Source organism: Phocoena phocoena, chromosome 10, assembly GCF_963924675.1.
Source record: "Phocoena phocoena chromosome 10, mPhoPho1.1, whole genome shotgun sequence".
In the NCBI taxonomy this organism is placed as follows: Eukaryota; Metazoa; Chordata; class Mammalia; order Artiodactyla; family Phocoenidae; genus Phocoena; species Phocoena phocoena.
This window is the reverse complement of record NC_089228.1, coordinates 52277179-52296276: the sequence shown is the minus strand read 5'-3', so window position 1 is coordinate 52296276 and position 19098 is coordinate 52277179. Positions and strand designations below refer to the sequence as shown.

The 19098-nt window shown below is 47.3% G+C and overlaps 1 protein-coding gene across 1 annotated transcript in view; it reads left to right on the top strand.

The window, feature by feature from the left end:
- TRIM71 (tripartite motif containing 71) overlaps window positions 1-9400 on the top strand; it is a 59012-nt gene extending 49612 nt beyond the window's left edge. The window contains exons 3-4 of the mRNA XM_065886410.1: window positions 4272-4406; window positions 7949-9400. Coding sequence (XP_065742482.1) covers window positions 4272-4406; window positions 7949-9400 — 1587 coding nt within the window. The remainder of the gene's footprint in view (window positions 1-4271; window positions 4407-7948) is intronic.
- The last annotated feature ends 9698 nt before the right edge of the window (window positions 9401-19098 follow it).

The window sequence follows — 19098 nt, the reverse complement described above, 5'->3', positions numbered from 1 at the left end:
TTACCTTTTAGAGTGAACTACAGTAATTCCCCCATCTGGTACCGGTATGGTGGCCTTTGAGCTTATGGGTGACACTTGCATTCTCTAGTATCTTCTATCAGGACACTTTAAATACCTGTCATCAGGCCACCACTGTTCTCCATGGCAGACATCACTAATCACTTTCTGCACCCTTCCCTGTGAAACCCGGATTTGGCCTCAGACTCCTTCTCAGTACTAAGTGGCCACCACTCAGCAGTCAAATGGCATCACTGACTTGCCTCAACTTCGAGTGTTTGATTGAATCTGTTAACATTTGAAGTTAACATTTTTTCTCAAGCCCCCATGCTTGTTAGGTGACCCACCCTCCCTTCCTCCCTTTTTCCTTCCTTTCTTTCCTTCTCTTTCTTTCTTGCAAATGTTTCTGTTTTCAGAGTTTCCCCAGCCCTTTTACCCACTGCCATTTTCCCCCAACCCACCTGCCTCTTGGCGTCCTTCAAATGCCCTGCTTAGATAATGGGAACTAGTTAAGCAGGTCCTGGTCTGCACGTCTTGGAATGCAGTGCTTGCCGGGGTGTTGTGTAGGATTTGGAGAGGAAAGCTCCATTTGTTCTCTTCACATAGGACTTTTATGACTCTAGGAATGGGAATGACTCAAATTATAGCCAGAGCTTTGCTCCCCTTTGACCTATTTGGAAAATGGAAGAAATAGTTCCTGTCATAGGATGGGAGTTAACGCAAGGGCCTGCTAGGGACCTAGAAGGAAACAGTAGGAGCAGCCTGGCTAGGAGGGTAGGCGGCGAGCAGACACTTGGCTGTGCATGCAGAGGGGATGGTCATTGCTCTCCGGCCAGTTCTTGCCCTGTAGGAATGTGGACCTGTTATTTCCATATCTTCTGATTTTAATGGAAATTCAGTTTGGTTAAGTAATATGATGTTAATATAAATAGAAGGCAGTTTGTGGCCTTTGCTTTCCATCGAGGAAGCGTTAAAGAAATGTGGACATAGGCTTGGTTGCCTCAGTCAGACACTGATGTGGATACCAGCTCTGTGCTAATTAATAACCAACACATCTGAAAACAGGGTGTACTGGTTAATAACCTACCAACCTACCCTTTCACAGTCGTGCCGTGTGAGGCTGGGGCTGCAGTGTTCATTTCAAACCACGTGCCTGGAAGTGGGGAGAAGGGACTTGCTTCTTCCTTTTGACTTCCTGTTCTTATCAGCAGTATTTTTTTTACCCTGGCAGCAGAAGTTGGTTCCAGTTTCCAGCTTTTGCCACTCCCAGAATGAGCTGGGCCTGGACTGCCCCTCCCCCATACTTCTGGGTCGTGGTAACCCCTACTTTCTTTGTTCTCTGAGCCCAAGGGGTGGTAGCTACTGACTGCAGTTACTGCAGTCTGTCTTAATCATCAGTGTGCCCTTTGCATTAGCAGTTCCCCGCTTCCCGTTTAACCAAATTCCCTGTATTAAATCGTCTCTGCTTAAATGTCTAGTGAGGTTTCTCTTCTTCTGAATTAATCCTGACACACAGCCCAAGACACCCTGTTATGGTATCTGCTTACATGCACACTTATTTGATCCGTCAGTCTAACTTTTTTTTTTTTTTGCGGTACGCAGGCCTCTCACTGTCGTGGCCTCTCCCGTTGCGGAGCACAGGCTCCGGACGCGCAGGCTCAGCGGCCATGGCTCACGGGCCCAGCCGCTCCGCGGCATGTGGGATCTTCCCGGACCGGGGCACAAACCCGTGTCCCCTGCATCGGCAGGCGGACTCTCAACCACTGCGCCGCCAGGGAAGCCCCGTCAGTCTAACTTTTTGTGTTTCGGGTAATTTGGATACAGCCATCTATTTCAACTTGTTGGCTACTGTGTTAGTTTCCTAGGGCTGCTGTAAACTGGGTAACTTTAAAACAATAGGAATTTGTTTTCTCAACGATTCTGGAGGATAGAAGTCAGAAATCAAGATGTCAGCAGGGCTGTGCTCCATGTGAAGCCTCTAAGGAAGAACCTTTCCTTGCTTGCAGGTCGTGGTCTGCACGTCTTGGCTTGTACTTGCCTTCCATTTTCTGCCTCCATCCTCACATGGCCCTATGGGATATCAGTCACTGCATTTAGGACTTACCCTAGTCCAATATGACCTCATCTTTTTTTTTTTTTTTTTTTTTTTTGTGGTACACAGGCCTCTCACCGTTGTGGCCTCTCCCATTGCGGGGCACAGGCTCAGCGGCCATGGCTCACAGGCCCAGCTGCTCCGTGGCATGTGGGATCTTCCCGGACCAGGGCACAAACCTGTGTCCCCTGCATCGGCAGGCGGACCCTCAACCACTGCGCCACCAGGGAAGCCCTGATCTCATCTTAACCACGTTCTGAAGTTGCAGGCACGCCTGAAGTTTGGCAGGACAATATTTAACCCGGTGCAGTTATGTAGTGCTTTGATAGGACACGGTTTATGGCTGTAGACACGAGCAAGTATAAAATGTATAGATTGTTCCTGTTAGAACCCAGTGCTAAGTACCGTGCACTGTGTACCTGGCGCAACTTAGTTCAGTCTGTAATGACACTTGGGACGGGATAGTAAAGATGGAACGGAAACACTGTGGATAGGTGTCCTTTACTTCCGATTTTAGAGAAGAAGTGGCATCTGAGCTAGGTTTTGAGATTTTAGGGTGACTTTGGAAGAGAAAGGCATCCCAGGCCAAACTGTGAGCCACCCAGATCGGCCAGGTGCCAGCTCCTATCTGCTCAGTGGATCCTTAGGCCTCACGGGGATAGGGACAGGGGGTGCAGTGAGCAGGTGTCATCAGACTGAGAGCGAGAAAGGTGGTCAGTTAGGGGTCCCAGTTGTAAGTGACTGAATGAGTCATAGCTGATAAGCTGGGAGCATATTCATGAAAATAAGGCTGGTCGTGTATTGTTTGATTCCATTTGTGTGAAATATCCAGGATAGACAAGTCTGTAGAGACTGTAGGTTATGCATGCCATGGGGGAGAGGGAGGGGAGATAGAGAATGACTGCTTCACAGGCGTGGGAAGCTTCGTTTTGGGTAGAGAAGGTGTTCTGGAGCCAGATAGTGGTGGTGACTGCACCACATTGCATGGGCTGAATGTCACTCGTGGGACATTTTATGCTACATGTATTCTATCACTACAATTTAAAAACAAAACAAGGCAGGAAGTGTGAATAGGCCTATCTGTATGATGCGAGCTAAGTAGGATGAGGCGAGAGGATGACCAGGGGCTGGACTCAGCTCTTCCCATATATTGTCCTGCATTTTCCTCACTTTCACTCCGAAGTTGGAGAAGGGCAGGAGCTTGTCTGAACTGGTAGGAGGTGGAGCTAGGATTTGAACCTGGGTTTCCTGAGCCCTAGGATGACCATCCGGCCTGGCTTGTCCAGGACTGTGCCCGCTTTAGATGTGTTTCGTGTCCCAGAAACCGTTCTCTGCAGGGCACACAGAAGACTGGTCACCTGTAGCTGATTCCTGAACCCAGGCAGGTTCTAAACCCTTGAGGCTTCCCTGGGTCCCTCCTGATCTGGGACACCTGCTCTGAAGCCTGTTGCAGCATTAGCAGTTTGAACTCCCTGATTTAATACCTCAGTGTCTCCAATCCTTGTGGCTTTTCAAGGCACATCATGTAATATTCATGAAAACACCAGGCCTCTGTCTGGATTAATTTTTTATGAACAATCATACGTCTGATTAAACGGGCTGATTTACGGGGGCTGATGGTACAGGGTTGGGGTCTGGGGGTGCAGAGGTGGTCTCTGGCCATAGGCATGGCTTCTCAGGTGCATCAGACACTGTTTCCCAGTTTGCACTTGGTGTTGGTTCTGAGCTGGGCTGCAGCCTGTTGCACACCTTCTCCCGAGGGATGTGCCCAGCCTGCGAGATTTCCCCCAGGTGGGGAGCCTGGCCGGAAAGTCTGTGGAAGGTTGTTCGCGCATCTGCAGTAGAAGATTTCACATCTGATCCCCAGTCTGTTTTGGGCTGTGACCCAGCTACACTGGTTTCACTGTGTCAGACTATCTCTTAATAGTCCTGACATTCACTTTGTAGGTGCCATTTCTTATACAAAGAAATGCAGCCCTTGCCAAGCAGCTCCTTCAGTTACATGTCAAACAGATGCCCTTCTCTCCCCCAGTGCCTGCTTTCTTTCCAAGGACGTGGACCTCGAGGTCTGCGTTGGGGGCCTAAGGCGTTAGTTTTTCAGGGCTGAAGAAAGCAGCCTTAAGTGTTGCGTGTGAGGAGGGAAGGTACTTCTCTTGCTCTGAGATTGTTTTTGGTTTTCCAGCTGAGCATCGAGCAAGCCCAGACGGTGGCAGAGCAGGTGGAGATGAAGGCAAAAGTGGTACAGTCGGAGGTCAAAGCCGTGACTGCGAGACACAAGAAGGCCCTGGAGGAGCGGGAGTGTGAGCTGCTGTGGAAGGTAACGTGGGGGGGTGGGTTGCACGCCCACCCCACCCTTGGGCTCCTCGGTGGCCGGCACGGCCTCTGAACCACAGCAGGGTGACAGCGTGCTGATGTCACACCCTGGATCCCGGCTCTGAGTTTAGAACACTTGGTAGTTTTCTCCTAAGTTTGTCTGCAGAAAGATGCAGGGGTCCCCCTCCGAGTAGTAAGACGACAAGAAGCCTTTTCAGAAGCGGTCAGGTCCCCGACACTGGACAGAGTCTCAATTTTTCTATTGCAGGCACTCAGGTGGAAGCAGAAAGAAGGGAGTACAATGGAGACTGCTGTTAGGAAAGCAGGCTGCTAACACACGTCCTTAGTTTTGGTGTCCCGGCTGGTTGGACTTCCTGACCCCTTGTGGAAAACCAGTTTTCCACTTGTGGGGGCAGTGAGCGAGTGCCCTTTCTTCCTGTTGGAGCCGGAAAGAGCGCTGAGCACGCTGGTGTGCTGTTTAGATAAAATCAGCTGGAGGGATGACTCGCCCCGCCCACGTCCCCCACAGCATTTTCTTCTGTGATCTTGCGCTCTCACTCAGGTAGAAGAGGGCAGCGTGCCTAAGAGGGGCCAGTACCTCATGCCAGTTCAACTGGGATCACCTTCTCTGAACCCAGAAGCAAGACTATACAGAGCTGATGTGAACGGGTGTGTTTGAGTGTGTGGTGCTTGTTTGGCTCACTGCAAACTATGATGGTGTGGACCGCATGTCGATTTCTGAAAGTGATCCTCGCCAATTTCCTGTCCCCTAAAAGAGTAAATTGTATTGGCCTTTGGGAAGGCTGTGTGGGCTTTTGCATTGCTTCTTCCTTTGAGTTAGCTCTGTATCTAGCTGCTTTCTGCTTCTTTTGACTCTCTACTGCCTTTTGACAGAAGAGAAGACTCCTTGGATGGAAACAGTCCAAGATTTTTAATTCACATGATTTGTTCAGGCACCTTTGTGGGCCTGACACAGTTTTAAGACCCTCCGATGTCCCCAAGGTCTGCCAGTCCCATGCCACCCACGAATGTTAATTATAACTGAAAGGGGCCCCCTCCTTGCAACCTGAGAGCTCTGTGGTGAACTCTGCCACAAACTTGCTCTGCTGGATCTGCTGATGAAAAGGCCTTTGTGTGCAGGGGTTTCTGCAGATCTCACCTTAGTTACCCTCCCTCCGATGGGGCTGAGGACCTCTCAAGGCAGTTCTCTTTCAGGAGGAATAGAGAGCACTTTTTTTTTTTTTTAACCGTAGGAGAAGCAAATTGGGAAGGACAGTCAGTCTCTTTATTCATGTTATCAATTTCGTTTTTACTTGCCTAAAAACTCATTCTTGGATAAATCGAAAATCAGCCTGCTCATTCTGGACACGCCTCAGTCCCATTTGTGCTTGCTTTTTTTGCTGGGGTACCACGCCCCAGATCCTGTGGGAGTCCCCCTTTTTCACTAATCACTGATTTTTCTGCTCCCTCTTGCCTGGCTCTGTCTGGGCACCTCCTTGTTACACAGTGGTGTTGTTTTTTTTCTTGCATCCTGGTTATTGGAGATAACTTGAGTGCTGGGTGACCCAGTTATAGGTATCTGGATGCATGTCCTTTCTTGTGGCTTGTGCATTTCCAGCGGACATGGCTGCCTCTTGGCGGGTAGCTGCAACCATCCGGTTGAGGGATCAGAATCAAGGCCGAGAGGTTTGGCCCAGTGCAAAACCAAACGACGGAGCTTCTCTTTGATCTGTCCCCACACGGGCTTCTCTGCACACACACGTCCTTCCAGAGTGGACAGATGAATACACATGAATCAGGTCCAAAATCATGTTATCCACCCCCCACGGGAAAATCGGATTAAAATCCAGCCCTTCCAACAGTGGGCCCTTATTCTGAAGTAGACTTTCTGTGGCTTTCAGATCAGTCAAGCACTCAGAACTCATGGTCCTCTCTGCAAAACAGCACGCACTGGCTGGGCGACTGATCTGTTCTTTTCAGAGGAAACCACTTAAACTTAGAGGACTGAGTTATTTCCTGCAGAAGAATGGAGAACTGACTGATCAGGCAGACAAAAATCCCGCGTTCCCTAATAGTGTGATCTGAGTCAGAAGCAGGTCAGAGCCCGTGTTTACATATCACGGTGTTTTAGATTTAGAGGCCCCTTTGGAAATAATACAGGCCAACAGTTGCTAAAAAGTTGGTATCTCCAAATTTGGGGTATGGGACCTCTCAGGCTCCCTGATGAAGATTTCTAACCCCTGTGAAGAGAGAAAATGGGACAAGGAAAGAGCCAGGTTTGTGATCCTCACCAAATCCTTCATTTTATTCTCTCTACACACAGGCTTTCTGTCTCTGATTACGTGTGTGTGTGTGTGTGTTTATGCTGAGAGAGAGGCTGAGAGAGAAATATCCTTCAGGAGACTTCAGGCCCTCTGTACATAGGAGCATTTTCGAGTCAGCCTGTTGGGAGTGCATGACCAGCCTTGTACTACAGTCTGTTGGTCTATCCCGCCTCTGGTCCCCTTTCTGCCACTTTTCTCTCCACGTTCAAGGCCACCTGTCCCTGACAACCCTCTGTCTAAATCAGGCCTCCCTCGTCACTGTCCGTCACACTCTTTTTCTACCCTCTAACCCCAGCACTGTCTGAAATTGTCTTGCAGTATTTCTTTGCTTGCTTAGTATCTGTTGCTTTAAACTCTAAGCTCAGTGGGGTGGGGCCCATGTTTTCTATGGGCCACATGTATCTCCAGCACCTGGCACAGTATAGGTGCTCAGTAAACGTTTCTTTGTTACACGGCTGTTTCTAACTTCTATTTAATTTCTAACTGAGAGAAAATTTGCAGGAATAATAAAAGAGCCCCTTGTATCCTTTACCCAGATTCACTGACTATTTACATCTTGTCCCATTTTCATCATTCTCTCTCAATAGGTGAGTGTGTGTGTGTGATTCAACAGTAAGTTGGAGTGTTGGAGACACTGCCCCTTTACACCTAAATGTTTCAGTTTATTTCCTCTGAGCAAGGATATTCTCTTAATCACAGTTAATCAAAACCAGGAAGTCGAATCTTGATACACCACCAGTACCTAATCCTGAGTCTGTAGTCACATTTCACCAATAGTGGGTTGGTGTTTTTGTTTGTTTGGTTGGTTGGTTTGGTTTGCTTTGAGTGTTTTTTGGCCATGCACGGCTTGTAAGATCTTAGTTCCCTGACCAGGGATCGAACCCACACCCCCTGCAGTGGAAGCACAGAGTCCTAACCACTGGACCATCAGGGACATCCCACCAATAGTGTGTTTAATGGCAGTGTCCTCCCAATCCAGGATCAGTTGTTGGCGTTTAGTTTAGTTGTCAGGTCTCTGTAGTCATCTCCTGTGATCAGGGACAGTTCCCCAGCCTCCTCTGTCTTTGGATTTTGCCACTTTGGGGGAATGCAGACCAGACGTTTCTGCAGACCCTCCCTCGGTGTGAGGTTTCCCTCAGTATGAGTATGTCAGCCGGTGTGTTGTTTTCTGTCTTGGTTCTAAGCCTCTGTGTCCTCTCCCGGCTCTCATCTTTCCCTCCAGGTAGAGAAAATCCGCCAGGTGAAAGCCAAGTCCCTGTACCTGCAGGTGGAGAAGCTGCGGCAAAACCTCAACAAGCTGGAGAGCACCATCAGCGCCGTGCAGCAGGTCCTGGAGGAGGGGCGGGCGCTGGACATCCTGCTGGCCCGAGACCGCATGCTGGCGCAGGTGCAGGAGCTCAAGACCGTGCGCAGCCTCCTGCAGCCCCAGGAGGACGACCGGGTCATGTTCACACCCCCTGACCAGGCCCTCTACCTCGCCATCAAGTCCTTCGGCTTTGTCAGCAGCGGGGCCTTCGCGCCGCTCACCAAGGCCACGGGCGACGGCCTCAAGCGGGCCCTCCAGGGCAAGGTGGCCTCCTTCACTGTCATCGGCTACGACCATGACGGGGAGCCCCGCCTCTCAGGAGGCGACCTCATGTCAGCCGTGGTCCTGGGCCCTGACGGCAACCTGTTTGGTGCGGAGGTGAGCGACCAGCAGAACGGGACATACGTCGTGAGCTACCGGCCGCAGCTGGAGGGCGAGCACCTGGTATCGGTCACCCTGTGCAACCAGCACATCGAGAACAGCCCCTTCAAGGTGGTGGTCAAGTCTGGCCGCAGCTACGTGGGCATCGGGCTCCCGGGCCTGAGCTTCGGCAGTGAGGGCGACAGTGATGGCAAGCTGTGCCGGCCCTGGGGCGTGAGCGTGGACAAGGAGGGCTACATCGTGGTCGCTGACCGCAGCAACAATCGCATCCAGGTGTTCAAGCCCTGCGGCGCCTTCCACCACAAGTTCGGCACTCTGGGCTCCCGGCCCGGGCAGTTTGACCGGCCTGCTGGCGTAGCCTGTGACACCTCCCGCAGGATCGTGGTGGCCGACAAGGACAATCATCGCATCCAGATCTTCACCTTTGAGGGCCAGTTCCTTCTCAAGTTCGGTGAGAAGGGGACCAAAAACGGGCAATTTAACTACCCTTGGGATGTGGCGGTGAATTCCGAGGGCAAAATCCTGGTCTCCGACACGCGGAACCACCGGATCCAGCTGTTCGGGCCCGATGGGGTCTTCCTGAATAAGTATGGCTTCGAGGGGGCTCTCTGGAAGCACTTTGACTCCCCGAGGGGGGTGGCTTTCAACCACGAGGGCCACTTGGTGGTCACCGACTTCAACAACCACCGGCTCCTGGTCATTCACCCAGACTGCCAGTCGGCCCGCTTCCTGGGCTCAGAGGGCACCGCCAATGGGCAATTCCTGCGCCCACAGGGCGTGGCCGTGGACCAGGAGGGGCGCATCATCGTGGCCGATTCCAGGAACCACCGGGTGCAGATGTTCGAGTCCAACGGCAGCTTCCTGTGCAAGTTTGGCGCTCAGGGCAGTGGCTTTGGGCAGATGGACCGGCCCTCCGGCATCGCTGTCACGCCGGATGGGATGATTGTCGTGGTGGACTTTGGCAACAATCGAATCCTCATCTTCTAATCACATTCCTAGGCTTCTGTGTTTGGGGTGCGCGTGTGTACGTCTCTCTCTCTCTCCCCCCTTCGAAATTCAAAGAAGAAACCGTCTCAGGGAAATTTCTTTTTTTTTTTTTTAATTTTGTTTAAAGACAACAAGAAAAGTACAACATTGCTTATGTCCTACCTCATCTTTATTTTTTTACAGATGAATGTACGTATCTTTTCTGCAGGGATTGAGCCTGTGAAGTGATGATCTCTATCTACCTCAGAAACCTTTACATTTCCTTCTCCAACAGGCCCTCTGCCCTCCCACCCTCGCTCAGTGGAGTTCACGTTTCCTCTCCCCTCCGTGGGGCGTGACATGCACAAGCCTAGCATCTCTGTGGCTGGGAGGGTGCTGGATATGTGCGGTGGGGTGCATTCTGTAGATTGAGCCAAGCAAACACGAGAAAACTACTAAGTTAAAAAGAAAAAAAAACTATAAAACGTGGAAAAATGGGATTTAAGATGCTTAATTGTAGAGTATTTGTGTTCTTGAGAATACTGTGTTTATGGGGTTAGGCTTTGTGGTGATCTTGATCTTTTTGGGAAAAATCTTTTTTTTTTTTTTTTTAATGCTGCAACAGTGAACTTCCTGTGTTCTTTTATACCTCATTGTGTTTCTCAACCCGTTAAACATCAGTATCTTTTCTTATTCCTAGAAGAAGTGGCTGTGGCTTGCTAGCCAAGAAAAGCAGACCATTCCTATCTTAGGGTATGCAATCTTTGTTTCTTCTAAGGGAGGGTGTGTGTGTGTGTGTGTGTGTGCGTGTGTATGTATGTGTGGGTGTGAAACCACCTTACACCAAAATAGTAAAAATGCTATACCACCTCCCAAAGAACTTATTCTTTTCACACTTTGGTTTCTGAAAAATAGATGTAGTTCAGGATTTTTGATTAAAAGTATTCTCAGAAGTTGTGTTTTTAGTTTGCTGTTGGTTATAAAGAATTAAGTAGAAGAAGAAAATTACCCTCCTTCTCAGAAAGAGGATTTTCAGGCATGTGGCGTGTGGACATTGAGTGGGTGGATGGGCACGCGTGTGCTGAGTTGGTCAGCAGAGAGCATGAGACACAGGCAAGGGACCCCCAGACTGCAGTTGAATGTTGTTCTCTTAACGTTAGGCATTTCTTTTCCTAAGAAGAGTAGGCAAAGGAATGAACTTTTGTTTTAAAAGCACAATTTTTTCCTGCTTTGGAAGTTCAGGGAAATAGAATGTTTTAAAGTCAAGTTTATGGGAACAGCCCATCCCCACACCCTCTTCTCGGGTCACTTTTACAGAGTGGTCTGCTCCCGAGCCATGGAGCACGGTAAACGTGAATTTTCCCCCTAAAGGCCTTTGAATGTAAAGGATTTGTAAACCACGTTGCCCCAACCGGAAAAACGTATAGGAACTGAAACCTCTTGTTCAACCTGTATCTCGGTACCAAAGAATGAAAATTTATTAAGCCAGGCTCCCGCTGCAGAAACATGGGATGGCATCCGTCACTTTACAGGGTGGGCTTGTCGTAAGCTGGACTTGGGTGCAGAACCTTGTGCTTCTGGGCGTTAACTGTCTTTCAAATCCTGAAATGAGAACCAAATTCCAGGGCACCACAGGAGAAAGAGGTGCTCTCAGATGGCAGTGGCTTCCAGGACACTTCTTGTTTAAACTGGAAGACTAACAGATCAGTTTCTATCCCTGTATTTAAGAGAAATTCCTCTTGCAATATGGATAGAGTTTTTAACGGACAGACTAACAAGTGGATGGATTGTTTTTGTCATCCCCCCCCAAAAAAAAAAAAGATGATGGGGACCAGTGTAGCAAGCCAATCAAACTGCTTTTCCCATCCAGCTCTTTTGGACATTTAATTTACCACTTCATGGTCCCCTGTCTCTTCCCATTGCTTTAGTTCTGGGGTTTCTGAGTGACCAAGATGGGGGAAACCTTGTTGCATAAAGGAGAACCACATGCAATAAAGGATCCCAAAACTGGAAAGTAGTTTCAAACTGCTGTCGCCCAGCTGCTGTGTTTCAGGGTGGGGAGGTGTCAGGGGATCTTGTCATGTAAAAGCATTTCTTCTTTCGTTGAAGAATTTAATAGTCATTCCCTCTCTAATAGTGAATCCATCTCTAATTCCTATTCAGTTGCCTTTTATGTTGCCCCTAAGTTCGAAGTTCTTTGACTGGTAAAGAGATCACGTAATTAAACATTTTTATTGTTTTTTATTTTGGAATAACTTGGTGCTGAACCTCCTCCTCTCAGTCCCCCTGCCCCCTAAATAATCCCCCTTTAAACACCAAAGACAACTGGTTTTAAATGATTAAAAATTTTTTTAATTGAAAAAAAGTATCTTAAATTCTTTAAAATGTTCTCAGAAACTCAGGTCATGATTATGGCTAAGCTAAGTTATTTCCAGTAGTCAGTACCTTTGGTTATTCTGTCTTCATTTTCATCATCTTCACTCTTAACCTTTCCTTCCCAGTTTCCCCATATGTGGGGAAATATTGGAACCTGAGTGAGAAATTTTCTTGGTAAGTAGCAGCAACCAGAGCTGCTTATTTAACATTTTTTTGTGGATCTGGTTGTAAAGCCAGGGTTTCCACATGGGGCTAAAATGATTAGGGCTTATTAGACTATTCAATTTGCCTGCTTAAGGCAAGCAGGTCCCCTTCTTGAAATGAACGTGTCTCTGGGTGATAACTGCCGCTTTACTCTCTGTAAAAGGTACGTCTCCTTACATTTTCTGCACCCAAAATTGTGCATCACTGCCATTTGAGAAACATGGTCACACTTGGGAAGCTTTTGTTTTTAAAATATTGCCATCTGTGGCTGCCCCAGATTGACTCCTGACCCACAGGGATTGGTGCAAAGCACCTCCAGAGTGTGCTTCTTGTACAGTGTGGAAGAGAGATGAGAAAAGCCAGCATTTGGACCTCCCTAGTGTGAGAGATAACAAGTGTTTATCAATGCGTATCTCCTGCCCATTATGAGGTGATGCTAGGGTAGCAGGAATTGGGTCAAAGAGGGTGTCTTTAATGTGAAAAGATAAGGTCCTGGGTGCTGTGAGGGAGGAGGATAAAATGTTTCTCTTGAGGAAATGTGATATTGAGACAATAATCCCCAGGTATGTCTGATCCGGTCAGGGGGTGGGGTGAGGTGTAAGGTCAGTATATGGTTTGAGATGCCAATTGGATTTGGATGTATAGGTTTGGATATTGAGATGGCTAGAGGAAATCTAAATAACCCACAGATACAAGCCACTTTTGGTTGATACCAACTTAACGTTTCAGAAGTGTTACTGTTTTTCGTTGTGGTGGTTTTGTTTTTGTTTTTGAAATAATTCCTCTGTGAAATTGGTCATGAGAATCAATGCTGTCTGAGAACCTGTGCTGTGTGGTGGCTGGCAGGTGGCATGCAAGTTGGCTGGAGCCCAGTGGCCCAAACAGTACCCCCAAGTGCACTAACTCTTTGATTAATGGATGCCCTTTTAAGTCTAACTTATTTGGGGAGTCAGGGAAACACATACAAGGGTACCATAAACGGAATCTAAGTTACACGCTGGGCCAAAAAAAAGTTGCCAGATGGAAGGCACTTTGTAATGGGGCTGTAAGAGAATAGCATGAGATTGGCTCAGTCTGCTTTATTCTAGTTAAGCCAAAGCTTAATGATTGGAGGCGGGAGGTCTTCTGGGCTTGAAGCAGCAGAATACTGTTGTATGTGTGTCGTCTTCCTCTTTGGAAGATTCTAAGATTGCTGTGTTCTGGTAGATAGTGAAAGATATGCCAAAGTTATAGGCTTGTTTTTCTGTTTAAAAAAAGAAGAAGAAGAAATCCAATGGTGCCAAAAAGTATTTATTTAAAACATCACTCTTGCTGAGTTTCCAACAGTCTGGGGCTGTATAAAAGTCATAGTCTTGTACTTGCGTGTGATGGAATCGTGGAGCCTGGCCCTCTTGAGGCGCTCTGGCCTCCCTGGGCTGGGCTGCCTGTGGGCCAGGGCACAGGACACACACACCAACCACTCCATCCCACACCATCTGCTTTTGTTTAGTTTCTACCTCACTTTTGGTGAAAGTCATCTACCTCATGTTAGTATCTGATGGGTCTCTGAATAGTATTAATCCACCGGGGAGTGGGTAGGAGTGGAGAGCTACCTCGAGAAGAAAATGTTTTCATAAATCCAGAACTGACTTCTCACAGGAGAAGCGTTTGATTGACCTTGGAAAAGAAACTTGGAAACCAAATAGTCCTATACAGACAAATGTAGTCATAAATCCAAGTATTTCTTACCAATCTGGCTTTTTTCCCCCACCAGGAGTTATGCACACCGTTACCACGTTGTTCAGTGTTCTGAAACCACGGGTTCATCTGACCTTTTTGAGGACTTATCTGCAAATGAAGACCTTTAGGTCTTTTTTTTTTTCTCTTCAAGAGAAAAAATATCTGTATTTTGAATGTCTGAAAATACACCCTTTTAGGAGCAATTGTAAGGGTCTAGTTGGGAACATCACCTATTGGAGAGGAATGAACATCCTTGAGACCTCGTGATTGTATTTGTACCCTTTCTGGACCCAGCAGGATATCCCTCACCATGGCATTGCAGCAATCACTGTCTTACTGAGCAGTGATGGTGAAGTGTGTGTGTTGCTCTTTTGTGTTTGATTTTTTTTTTTTTTTCCCCTACCAAAGGTAACATGTTCTTTGACGGGTTATTCTTTTCCTTTGCTTGTTTATTAAATACTTGATAAAGTTGAGAAGCACATTACCATGATATACTGTATTGCCTCTCCACCTCTCTTACCCCCCCTCGCTTAATTTTTGTTTTGGTTGGAAGAGAGCATCCTTAAGACCACTGTCATTATTGTGAATTTGGTTTCTAAATGTCATGGTGAAGAAATACCTCAATGATGCCTATTTTAAAAACCGATCTTACGGGTTAACAAGCCAGCCTGGTGGGATGTTTTCCATCATCATTTAACCAGTAATGGTTCTAAAAGTTTTGTGTATCCACATGGTCGTAGACCTCCTTTTAATGATTGTATTAACTTACAAGCTCAGGTAGTATTTTTCTTAAGGCTCTATCTCAGAGCACACTGACTGAATGTTAATGTGTGTAGCAAAGTGTTTACTTTCTTTAAATAACCAGCTCTGGAATAGTTCTTTGTGTTTCTAGCAGTCTGTGTAGTTGTCTTTTCAGAGGAGGATTTTTCACATTTCTGGGGTGTTCTTGTTTCTAGGGCAGTAAGATTTCTTTCTTTTCTTCTTTTCCCCTAAATTCAATGCAGGTGAGAGGGTGGGAGGGTAAGGGCTGTTGTTGTTTTTAACTAGCATGTTAGGTATATTCGGGTGGGTGGGAAGGTCGTTTATATTTTTTTAAATGGATCTTGCTTAATACTGTCCATTAGCTGTCATGCCCGGTCAGCAAAATGTTTTAATTTTAAAGCGTAGAATACATGGCTTGGTTGAGGGTTTTTTGTTTTTGTGAGAAAAGTAAATGCAAAAATTGGAGAAATTAACATGGGCATGTTGCCTTCATGTTAGAATGACTAAGGTCAGAGTTTTTTTTTTTTTTTAATTTGTCCAAGGCAGACATGTAAGGGATATGCACCACCAGACTAACTGCCCGGGCCACAGAAACCATGCTGCAAGCCCACCTGGGTGCTGACTGCCTCTTGACACTTTTCAAAATGGGCATCGCGGTGGTGGTGCGGATCCCGTCAATTAAGTGGAGAATGGGGAAACAAAGGTTTTTCCCCCAAACCTTTAAGGTAGGTTTTTGTTTGGGGTGGGGTTTTTTTTTTTTTTTTCTCCTACCCTCTGGATTTTTACTTTTAAATCTTAAGTGATATACTGCAGGCCTCAGGCATGACAGGCAATGAGCAGGTGAAGAACCAGTGGAAAAGTGTTCAAAAACTCCTGTGTTAGCTAACAGGCTTCTGAATGTATCGCTCTGGTCCACAGAGAAGGCTGGAGAAGGTAGCAAGGAGATGCTGTATCAGCTACTGCAGCCTTAAAACAAAGTTGGTGTCTCTTTGGACTTTAAAATTGTTCCTATGCAGCTTATTTTATTTTTGTTTAATCAAATAAACAAGAGGGTTTTTCCATGGAAAGAGTGTGTCTGTGTCATCCTTTAATTGAGAATAAATAAGGGTGTGTACACTGCCCATCATGAAAGGGAGTCTCTGATGCATGGCCTAGAGGTTGTACCCTGGTCAGTGGGTCAGATTGGGTCCCTGCAGTGTTTTCAGAACAGGTGGATACCAGCATTTTAAACGAGGACGTGTTAGAGCTTAAATGCTTAAAATCTGGACTTTTGGATTCTTGGGAAGTTTCAGATCTGGCAGCCACAGGCCTATCTTCTCCCAAGAAGCTGAGTAGCAGATGTCCCCTTAGAGGGACAAGTATGTGATTTCCCAATTACCAAAGCCCCCCCCCCCCCCCCCCCCCCCCCCGTTTTCCCACAGATGCCACCCCCCAGGTGGGCACTGGCCTAATAACTATTACTCTGTCTGGGTTGGGAGGAACTACTTGGATGTGAACTCCAGCCAAGGGGACGGGAGCAACTTGCCCAAGTGCCTCTTTGCTGGCAGGGTACCATAGATGCCAGGAGGATGAAGAAGACTCTTCTCTTGTGTTCTATGTGTTCACAGCTTACTAGGAGACCTCATTTTTCCCTGGAAAATTCATTTTTCACTGGGAAATTTTCCCCAACTTTGCTCACCTGCTTTCTGTGTCTGATCAGTCTTAGGTTTAACCTCTGAATGGAGCATCTGGCAAGCCACCACACTGGATTCCACCCTCCACCCCCAGCACGTTTTCCCCTGTTGTATGTTCCTTCCCAGCTGTGATAGCGTGTACAGAAGTTCCAGGGGTGGTAGGTCCTACCCCTGCTGTACAGGACCCTCCTTCCTAAAGTGCCAGGTGTCAGCACCTGGCATAGGGAACCTCTCCACTTCAGCCCATGTTGGCATTGAGCATTTAAAGTGCTTTGTGCCCACTGGTCGCTTCAGCTTCAAAATTGTGACCCATCCTGAGTAGCAGTTTCCTCAGAGACTCAAGATAGGGGTGTATGACTTAATGAACTCTGGACTCCATTCCCCATTTCCTTTTTCAGGCCTCTCGCTTTTATTTCCCTTTTACTCCTAGCTGAACACAATGGGAGACTTTTGAACATAGAAAGCTGGATGGACGCACTTCTGTTTTTTTTTTTAATGGAAGAAATCTTTAATCCTCTGAAAGCCCCAGGAGAAGCTGCCAATAAAATGAGGCAGGGCTTCCCTGGTGGCACAATGGTTAAGAATCCGCCTGCCAATGCAGGGGACATGGGTTCGAGCCCTGGTCCGGGAAGATCCCACATGCCACGGAGCAACTCGGCCCGTGCGCCACACCTACTGAGCCTGCGCTCTAGAGCCCACGTTCCACAACTACTGAAGCCCACATGCCTAGAGCCTGTGCTCTGCAACAAGAGAAGCCACCACAATGAGAAGCCCACGCACTGCAATAAAGAGCAGCCCCTGCTCACCGCAGCTGGAGAAGGCCCGTGCACAGCAGCGAAGACCCAATACAGCCCAAAATAAAAACAAATATAAAAAAAAAATGAGGCAGAACCCACTTAGGAGGGAAGTGCAGAGAAGGAAAATTCTAGAAAGAATCAGTGCTTGATCTTCAGCCCTCCCTGGTTCCTCCAGTCTCTTCCAGGAGATTCAGGTGAGTTTTGAGGGACCTAAACCTTCTAAGGGTGACTACAGCCCTCTGCAGCTGGCCGTGGGGCTGCCAGTAATCAGAATATATGGAGTAATGGGAACCCTCATATACTGCTGGTACTACAAACACTTTGAAACACAATTTGGCAGTTCTTCAAGGCTCCTCAGGACACAGCAATGCCATTTCAAGGTATATATCCACAAAAACTGAAGACAGGAAAAAAAAACTGAAGACATGTCCTCACAAAAACTAGTACAAGGATGTTCATAGTAACAATAGCCAAAAAGTGGAAACAACCCTTTAAATGTCCCTCAACTGATGACTAAACAAAATGAAATATTATTATTACAGTGGAATATTATTCAGCCTCAGAAAGGAATGGAATAATGATACATGTGAACCTTGAAAACGTAAGTGAAAGAAGCCAGGTACCATACATGATTTCATATACATGAAATATTCAAAGCAGGCAAATACATAGAGTCAGGAAGTTGTTGCCAAGGGCTGGGAGGTTGGGGGAAATTGGCAATGACTGCTATTAAGTTTACTTTTTCTGGTAAGACATTTTGTTTTTGTTTTATTCTTGGCCGCACTGTGTGGCTTGCAGGATCTTAGTTCCTCAACCAGGGATCGAAACTGGGCCCCAGCAATGAGCGTGCCGAGTCCTAACCACTGGACCGCCACAGAATCCCCAAGAGTTCTTTTTCTTTGTAAGAGCAGTTTTTAAGTTCATAGCAAAATTGAGAGGAAGGTACAGAGATTTCCCATAGGCCTCCTGCCTCCACAGGCAAGCATAACCATCCCCCGTGATCCACATCCTCCTGGGATTTCTTTTGGGGATGCTGGAAGTGTTCTAGAATTAGGCAGTGGGGGGATGGTTTTACAACTATGTGGGTGAATTCTATGGTATATGAATAATCTCAATATGAAAAGGCACAGGAAACCAATCAAAATATCTGACCAGGGCTTCCCTGGTGGTGCAGTGGTTGAGCGCCCGCCTGCCGATGCAGGGGACACGGGTTCGTGCCCTGGTCCGGGAAAATCCCACATGCCGTGAAGCGGCTGAGCCCGTGAGCCATGGCCGCTGAACCTGCGCGTCCGGAGCCTGTGCTCCGCAGCGGGAGAGGCCACAACAGTGAGAGGCCCGCGTACCGCAAAAAAAAAAAAAAACAACAAAAAAAACCATCTGACTACATTGAAAACCTGTTTAAGGAATTCCGTGGCTGTCCAGTGGTTAGGACTCAGTTCTTTCACTGCCCAGGACCGGGTTCTATCGCTGCTCTGGGAACTAAGATACCACAAGATGCGCGGTGAGGCCAAAAAAAAAAAGAAAAAGAAAAGCTTAAAAAAAAAAACACACAACCAAAAAAACCCTTCTGTTTAAATGAAAAGGTCTGATTGCCTTTTCTGTACTTGCATTGGGAAGGTCATGTGACTAGCCTGTCCCAAAGGTTGTGAGCGGCAGTGATATGGTGCCACTTCCTAAGGGGAGTATTTCATCAGCAGGGTGAGCCCTTGCTGAGCTCTGGTCCCTCTCCCAGGGCCACAGGCAATATCCTAAGGAAGGCAGCATCACCAGCCAGTATCTGGGAGTGAGGCAGACACATCCAGTGAACAACCATGGATGTACATGTGATCAAAATGTGTACAGTTGTTATTTTAAAAATCTTTTTAAAAAAATCTGTCCAGGATTGATCCCTGGTTGGGAACTGAAGATCCTACATGCTGCATGGCATGCCCAAAAAAAAAAAAAAAAAAAAAAATCTATCCAATGAACAACATAAAAAATTGAAAGCATTTTCTTCTGGGAGAAGATATCTATAATGGTATAAGAGGGTATAGGACTTCCCTGGTGGCACAGTGGTTAAGAATCCACCTGGCAATGCGGGGGACACACGTTCGATCCCTGGTCCGGGAAGATCCCACACGCCGTGGAGCAACTAAGCCCGTGTGCCACAACCACCGAGCCTGCGCTCTAGAGCCCGTGTGCCACAACT